Here is an 8,682-nt window from a genome sequence, read left to right as displayed (position 1 = left end):
CGGTATATAACCCGAAAAGATGGATCAATGATGCAAATGCTAAACTGTATCAATGTCTCGGCTACTAATCTCTTCTGATCCCCAAATCCTTTATTTTTTGATCGTCCATTCTGAAATACCCCACATTTAACGGAGATGTTAGCCTATTTATTCGGTGCAATGAAAAGTATGTTAAGTTATCCTTCGTAGTGTTAACCCCAAATTAAATAATTGATGCGTTTGCCTATTGAAGAGCCAACTAGCCTACTTATTAAATTACATAAACGTGTGTCGATATAAATGTGCTGGTCCAAATAGGTTGAAGAATCTTAACAGTTTCATCTTACAGACCTACCACTTTTGAGCAGTAAAATAAAGCCTATATTTGGAACTCAATCATTTGGCCATTCATTGATAACCTCGATTTCTTAAGATTCGTGATTTTTTTCTTCATGCTCATTCTGTCATGTTGAGAATTGTCATATGTCAGATATGTAATCTTGCCTATTCAGACTAAAAAATAGCACCTAGTGATTTCTAAATATGCATGGGCCTATTAATTATCGCCATCATTCGACTCGATTTCAACTGATTTTTTTCAATAAATCTCCCCGAAAGAATCACTGACACGACTTTAAATACTAGGTTAAGCGGGACATGGGGTATCACTTGATTACACTACATAGGTTGTAACACACACAAAAAAACACACAAAAAAACTTACAAGTGTAGGCCATTCTCTTCTCAACATAGGCCTAAGTGGTAGGCCATTCTCTTCCCAACACAAGTGGTTTCGGCAGTAGGCCGAGGCTACATTTAGTCAAAATAGCTAATGGCAGAACTGTTCAACTTTTTCCAACATAAACATCGAACGCATTCCTCCCAAACTGGCTCTTTGATAAACCAGGATAATTTCCTCAAGAGTAGGCCCACACACTGGAATCCTTACAAGCTCATATAAATTCCATTAAATATTTGTTCCCAAAAGATAACAACCATAATCTAATCCGTGGACATAGATCAGTTAACTGTATCAAACTCTTTACGTGAAGTATTAACTGTCAAGTGCTCAAAACTCGAAAGATCAGTCAATGTGTTCTGATTTCATATTAATTTAGTCGGCTCTAACCATTGCTTAGCGGGAGCAAAGAGCTCTTCTCAGCTATAGGCCCAGGGCGCCCTTTTGATCATTTCAATCTCTCCTTGGTGCAGAAGTTCTGATTGGCTGACGGAGTAAGAAGGGGAAAATCTTTAATTAAGCAGATAATCTCTTGTTGGGATGAGAGTGGCTCCATTTCAGAGCCCCCTCGAATCCCACATGAGAACCTTGGCAGCCTGAGTTGAGTCCTGTATGTAGGTAGCTCTGTATCCTCTCCACCGTCGCACTGTCTGTCGGCTTTTCAAAGTTAGAGAACTACTGCCAGTCACCTGTCAGGATGTTCATGCATTTGGAGGCCTTCTATTACATTTTAATTTTGATGGCTCACATGAGATCTTGCTGCAGCTGGTAAGTTTGCTCAATTTTGCTTTGTTCAAATAGGAGCAAGAGTTTTTCAAAAACTGACTATCAATGTTAAATTAATGTTAAAATTAATCTTGATTTACTTGTTTGGGGAAATAATGAATTAAATGCCCATTGAGTAACTTGGGGTATGTTGAGAATATTTCTTGGTGCTTGTAGGTTGTTTCTGTTCCTATTCAAGAGTTTAAAAATTATTATTATACAATTAAACAGTTAAAACGTTTTTTAGTGTCTATTGAGGTTTTTTTGACAGGTTATAAAGCTTGTGCACTAATGAGAGGTGTTAGCTTAGATGCAGAAGGCAGGGAGGAATTTCTCCGCCTTGTGAAAGACACTTAGTTTCTCTGAGTTAATAAGCTGTCTTCTCTTCCAGGTCAGTGAATAATTTTTTGATGACTGGACCCAAGGTAAGCCAACATTCTTTTGATCTCCTACCCTGACCCAAAAGAAAAAGTCAACTTTTTTTCTAAAGATGTCTACTAAAATACCCCTATACATGCTTTTGGTTTGCTTGTCTTATAGTTATTTCCCCAAAGTATTAATATTCCTTCATGTTTATTATGGTATGACGAAAAGACCCAATCCTAGAAATGTACGAATGATTTTCTTGGGATATGCTCTAAATCTCACACACTTGACATCCTTCAGAAGCGCTGTGTGTCCCTGAGCTTGGGGTTGAGTGTATGTTTGAAGGCAAGGGTGGGCAGAGATATGGTGGGTGGCCATCATTAACGAGCCAGACTCCTGTGAGAGAGGTGGTACCTCACTTTCTCCAAAGACCACTTGAGACGTATTAGTATGTATCATTCACGCAGTCTGAAAAAGGAGCAGAGAGGCTAGTGAAAGCCAAGTGGAGAGGGTGAACTTGTAAAGAGGGCTTGGACCTTCAATTCAGGGTTGGGAATCAGGTTCAGAAAGTAGGATAATGTTTGGTCTAATCGGATTTGAAATAATTTTTTGTCTTTTTGCTTTGTTGTGTTTTGTTTTACAGTTTAAAAAAATTATGTTTTCTTAACTTTTCAAGCAAGGCTTAATTTTTGGAAAACGTTTAATCTCTACCAAATTGCTATGACTGATTATACTCTTAGAATGTTACAGAAAAAAAAAGATATTTGGGGAATATCCTAGTATATGTATCACAAGGCTTTTGTTTAACCATGATGGTGTAGTGACACATTCCACTCCTGTCTGCTTCCCCAGGCCTATCTAATCTACTCCAGCAGTGTTGCGGCAGGGGCCCAGAGTGGCATTGAGGAGTGCAAGTACCAGTTTGCCTGGGATCGCTGGAACTGCCCAGAAAGGGCATTGCAGCTATCCACCCACAGCAGTCTGCGCAGCGGTAAGACCAGAAGCGCTGTGGCACTTACCCTACAACATTGTAGATTTGACTTCATTTGGATAAATTATGGAATTACTGTTTTCTATTCTCTTCATCATTTACAGTTAGAGAGATATGCAAGAAAAGGTGAATTTGCTACTGAATTTTAGTGTTAGACTACCAGTGTTACTGTTGCTCTGAAGAGCTAATCCCAGATAGAGCTGTTGCTCCTCAACGGTTAGAGAGAGTTGGTGTTTAACTTCTCACTTGTGATGGGTTACAGTGTGACCGCGGTCGCTCCAGCCAAAACAAACACACTAATCCAATTCACAACATCCTACTGTTTCTCCCCTACTGTTAAGGCCCTTTAAAAACAAGGCATTGCCAAGGCAATTAGACCCAATGTGTTAATGACCGGGCTAGAAATAGCAGATAAAGGATATTGTGAGGCTGAGAGAGGTTGAAATGGAAGCCCACTCGAAAGATGAGGGTTTGGGTCACAGGGGCAGTGGGGGAGGGCTTTATTCAGTGAAGATTTTGTCGTTCAAAAGGTTTGGTGCTTTTACTACATTTTCAGCATGGGTAAGATGGGAACATGCAATGAATAGCAAAACTGACACAGCAATCAAAGACGGAATGCCCCTGTTCTGACATTAAATAATTAATCAGGTTTAAAGGATATGAAATGATTATTGTTGGGCCTCTCCATCCACAGCAAACCGTGAGACAGCTTTTGTCCATGCTATTAGTTCAGCTGGAGTCATGTATACCCTCACCAGGAACTGTAGCCTTGGGGACTTTGACAATTGTGGCTGTGACGATACCAGAAATGGACAGCGAGGTAAGACCAGAAGACACTTGTTTCATAGTCTTAATTTAAGGTAAAGAGACAAATTAGTCAAATTTGGACAAAACTTTATCAAGTAATTGGTATTCAAGATGTCAAGTCACAAATTGAAAGTCACCTAGGGAATGCAAATAACTTTAAGGTTTTCCCCATCTGCCATAGGAGGCCATGGCTGGCTATGGGGAGGCTGCAGTGATAACTTGGGCTTCGGTGAGGCAATCTCCAAACAGTTTGTTGACGCACTAGAGACTGGCCAGGATGCAAGGGCAGCCATGAACTTGCACAACAACGAGGCTGGGCGCAAGGTACTGTACACATATGTCACAATACAGCACTGTGTGACCACAGAGGTACAGTGAGTCTTAGCAGATTGTGACTAAAGAGGGTCAAATAAGCTTCTCTATACTATTTCTGGCTTATATCATATTTGACGTAAAATACACATTTTAGGGCCAAACCTGTTTCTCTCAAACCACAGATAATGTTCAGAGGAATTAATCGTCGAGACTGCAGCAGTAGTAGGGAGGTCTTGTAGTTCAAGGTCTAAGTCTGCAATCTGAGAATCTCTTTCGGCCCCCAACATACCTCTCAATGTAAAGTACCTTTTGAATCATTTTTTTCTTTTCCTGTTCAGAATTACAGCGAGTGTACCACCCAAGTGTGCCTTTCAGGTCCCGATAAGTGATGTGCCACTTGTCCCCAATAATAACAGTGTGTTCGTTGTACCAGAAGGGCCTATTTACTTCTGTTGAATGTCCTTCTTGACAAGACCTCAACACAAGAATCGCAGGATCACTGGTGCAGGCTTAATTAGAGCGCCTGGGGAGCCACACATTTCACAGAGTTCTAAATTATTCTGCTCCTTAAATAAGTGTTTAGTTTTATTCTTGCAATAAGGATCCTACATTTATGTTGGTCTTTGTTTTGCCCCGGGGATTCTGTGGGGACCACAGGCGTGCAGCTGAAGTGCTCATTGTTTACCCCCCTGCTTGCGCTCCCGTCTGTCACGACTCAGGATCCCCATGGCACCTGGAGCATCATTGTAACTGAAAAAATACAAGAGAGTAAAAAGAGAAAAAGTCCTTTTTAATTTCTCCTCTCAGTAGGGTTCTTCATTGGGTCTTTTCTCAGCAGAAAACATGTTGATAATGGTCACGTTAAATAAATACTCCTATTTCTTCGAAGGGACAATGAGACTCAATGTCAACTTTCACCTCCAACGAAAGGGCTTCCCTTCTCTGAATAAAAAAAACCTTCCTTTTCAACCGACAGCTGTTTGCGTGGAGTAAAGTCAGGAAATACTAAGAGAGAACGAAACGGACAAAAACTCTTGGATGAACTCTGAACTGCTTTTTTCCATCAGTGTTTTCATTTATAATTTTTTTGTCAAGTGGGGAGGCTTGGTTTACAATTGTTCAATTTGACAACACATCAACAGAGAGGCACACAAACACATGCACTCACACACAGTCTTACAATAGCATGAAATGGAAAATAAAACAGTGAACATTTTTAAATTTTTCTTCTTGTCTCTTTTGCTCTCTCTCACACTCTGTCTTTCTCTCAGGCTGTGAAAGGGACCATGCAGCGTACGTGTAAATGCCACGGTGTCTCAGGAAGCTGCACCACTCAGACCTGCTGGCTGCAGCTGCCAGAGTTCAGGGAGGTGGGCAACTACCTGAAGGAGAAGTACCACCGGGCCTTCAAGGTGGACCTCCTCAGGGGGGCCGGGAACAGCGCGGCCAGCCGGGGGGCCATTGCTGAGACCTTCAGCTCCATTTCCCGCAAGGAGCTGGTCCACCTGGAGGACTCTCCTGACTACTGCCTGGAGAACCGTACCCTGGGTCTGCCCGGCACAGAGGGGCGTGAGTGTCTGAAGAAGGGCAAGAGCCTGAGCAAGTGGGAGAAGCGCAGCTGCAAGAGGCTGTGTGGGGAGTGTGGGCTGGCCGTAGAGGAGCGCAAAGCAGAGATGGTTTCGAGCTGTAACTGTAAGTTCCACTGGTGTTGCGCGGTGAAGTGTGAGCAGTGCCGGAAAACAGTGACCAAATATTTCTGCGTGAAGAAGGGGGGCCAAAGGGGCAAGAATGAGAGCGCCGGCAGTCGCAGGAAGAACCTTCGGCTGAGAAAGAAGCACTGAGCAGTGCGGTGCTGTGTTATCACTGCCACATCAGCAGTCAATGTGCTCAGAAACAAACATTTGAAAGTCTAAATTGGACAAGGTCAGTGTTCTTATAAAAGGTCACAGAGATGGAGAAAAGTGTTTCAGTTTGTCTGCAAGTCTACATAATAGATAAAAGGATGGGATGCTTTTAGAGTTTAGAATCTACGGTATAAATATATTTAAACGTATATTTTTGTACATTTCCTCAATTTATATTTACAGAGGTTTTTTGGTTTTATTTATTCTCATTATTTCCACTGATAAACTTACCACTGATGAACATCCATTCCTGAGACATGATATGACAAATTAATTCAGCCTTTCCGTAGACAGATAAACATTTCTAGGGAGGGATCACGGATGCTTATTCAAGCGTGTATTGAGGCTTGCATTCTACTCTACCCTACCTTCCCCACTTTCATTTAGTGTGTCAGGTGGCAGAGCGGTTAGGGGATCGGGCTAGTAATCTGAAAGTCGCCAGTTCGATTCCCGGCCGAGCCAAATGACGATGTGTCCTTGGGCAAGGCACTTCACCCTACTTGCCTCGGGGAAATGTCCCTGTACTTACTGTAAGTTGCTCTGGATAAGAGCGTCTGCTAAATGTAATGTAAATGTACTCCCAGACTTCTTCCCAGAGGATGTATTTAATTGTAAATAAATGAAGCACTTTGTTCTGTACATTTTTAATTTATTGCACAAGTTTTCCTAGTTTTTCTTTTTTCTTAGCTACGTTTATGACTGTTTTATAAAAATGTTTGTAATTAAAGAAGTATAATCTACAATATTTTTTTTCATATATCATTTTTCTATTTTACAGACCTAAGCCAAAGTGACTAACACATATTAACAGTGCAAAACCAGCAATAAAATGTGTTTCTATATATGTGAATTCCATCAACAGTCTGCAGTGCACACAACCTGGCTTTTAAGTATTGTTCACTTGGGGATGTGATAGCCCTGGGCAAAGTAACAACATGAGAAAACTTCTCATTATTGTCTTCCTTCCTTTCCACCATTCTCAATTTCGCCTCTACAAATACCTCCCTTTCTACCCCTCATCATGGTAATCCTCAAAGAGCCCCCTAACTCCCCAGTGTTTTTTCCCTGTTTAATACTAGTTTAATTAACTTTGTCGAGACAGAGGTTGGAAGGTGGGGGCGGCATTAAGCAAGTTGCCCTTAAAAATCATCCTGCCTCTAATTTTGTATGCTAATCTCCTTTTTTACACTGCCCCTCCTCAGAAGTAAAGAGGAAGAAATGTTGGGAAAACTTGGTGTTGCCTGTGCTGGGCTTCCTGCGGCTGTTTTATTCCTGGGCCCAACTATTTGGATCCTTTCACTCCTCTAGGGCCTTTCTTTGCTCGATTTAACAATGAATGCCGAGCTAATCAGCTCTCTCGGAAATGCGCCACTGCTGAGGAAACTAATCCCTTCTCCTCCGCGCTCAATGGGCCGTCGCCTTCAAAAGGACTTTGGGAAAAGGCTTTGCACGGATTCACACTGTTCCCTCAATAGAAGTTAGTTCAAGTATTGTGCCCAAACAAGTGGTTTTTATAAACAAATGCGTGCCAGGATACCCACCCAACCTGCAAATAGAAAGTGCCAGGCCCAACAGTAGCACATGGTAGCCAAGCCCAAGCCCTCTAGATGAGATGGGAAGTGAAAGAGGAGATTAGGGGCACCATTGAGGAGGGGGTAGTTAATTTCTGCACCTTCCTCTTTTTAACCAATAAAGTGTCAAGGAAACACCTTGTTGACATCTTATTTATGAAATAATGATTGCAATCAGAACTCCCCCCTCCTGGAATGACCCCTGGGGGCAGACTGGGGCCAAGACTGGCATGCTGAGTAACACCCTCTCATCAACTACACAGTCATCAACCTTAGTGGGCCTGGCTCATACTGGCTAGGGAGTAAAACACTCATTATAGGTAGCCCTGCCTAAAACTTTGGAGCACAAACCTCTGCCTAAATTCACAAGGATGCCCTTCTCAATTGAACAAAAGGGTGATTTGATCCTTGACAATTAATATGCAGAGCCCTTCACTTACAGTAAATAAGGGACTGTAGCAATGATTGGATCAGAGCGGTGTCTTGATAGCCTGCCTTTTACTCTTTTACTAGACTTGTGACTTCAAACGATCTATTGTATGAGTGGTTACAATATTTACTGTAAAGGTACTTTAACGGACACTGTTAATTCACACCAGGCAGCAGTTTTTTTATGAACAGATGTTCACAGATCACGGATATGTCTCACTTAATCCTCGGTAGAAAACATACCACTGACCTAAAATCATTGTGAGGGGGGCAACACCTGCTGACACAGCACAATGTTGGTCTGTGGGAAACCATATTTGGCAGTTTCATAGCCCAAACACCAGGCACACCTGTGACACTATCTACGCACTGAGTCGAGAGCAATTCTGCAGTGGGAGCATAGATGAAAGAGAATAATTGTGAAAATGTGGATTAATCCTGTTCTGGTGGGTGGGATCTGTGGATAATACTGTGCTTAACCTGGGGGACCTGGATGTCCTGGTCCTGAGGTTCACACAGCAGCCAGGAGATCTGAGTCCACAAGGATACAGTAATGACTCTCATACTCCAGTTGATCGGGACCACCTCAGAGGCAGTCTAAAGCTTTACATTACGGTAGCACTGACCCCACTCTAATCCCTTTGGGCTGTGCGTTTCAAACCTCATTTACAATATCAGGATCGCCTGATTTAATAAATGTCTGGTCTTGAAAGCCCTGGAATCTCTCTCTCTCTTATACACACAGACACTTCCTCCTGACGACACACCAAACCAAAATAACCATGCAGATTGCAATGTAACACATGGTTCACACAC

At 42.2% G+C, this 8,682-nt stretch overlaps 1 protein-coding gene across 1 annotated transcript; it reads left to right on the top strand.

Annotated features, from left to right (window-relative positions):
* The first annotated feature begins 1,415 nt into the window (after nt 1–1,415).
* wnt8b (wingless-type MMTV integration site family, member 8b) lies at nt 1,416–5,803 on the top strand. The gene is made up of 6 exons (XM_084710218.1): nt 1,416–1,486; nt 1,875–1,908; nt 2,702–2,840; nt 3,535–3,660; nt 3,829–3,971; nt 5,234–5,803. The coding sequence occupies exons 1-6, from the start codon at nt 1,416–1,418 to the stop codon at nt 5,801–5,803; spliced, it is 1,083 nt and encodes a 360-aa protein (XP_084566344.1).
* Nucleotides 5,804–8,682: the final 2,879 nt, after the last annotated feature.

This window comes from Hypomesus nipponensis, chromosome 11, assembly GCF_054491055.1.
Source record: "Hypomesus nipponensis isolate SF chromosome 11, ASM5449105v1, whole genome shotgun sequence".
Taxonomy (NCBI): domain Eukaryota; kingdom Metazoa; phylum Chordata; class Actinopteri; order Osmeriformes; family Osmeridae; genus Hypomesus; species Hypomesus nipponensis.
Note: the sequence above shows the minus strand (reverse complement) of the source record. Positions and strands in the feature narration are given on the sequence as shown.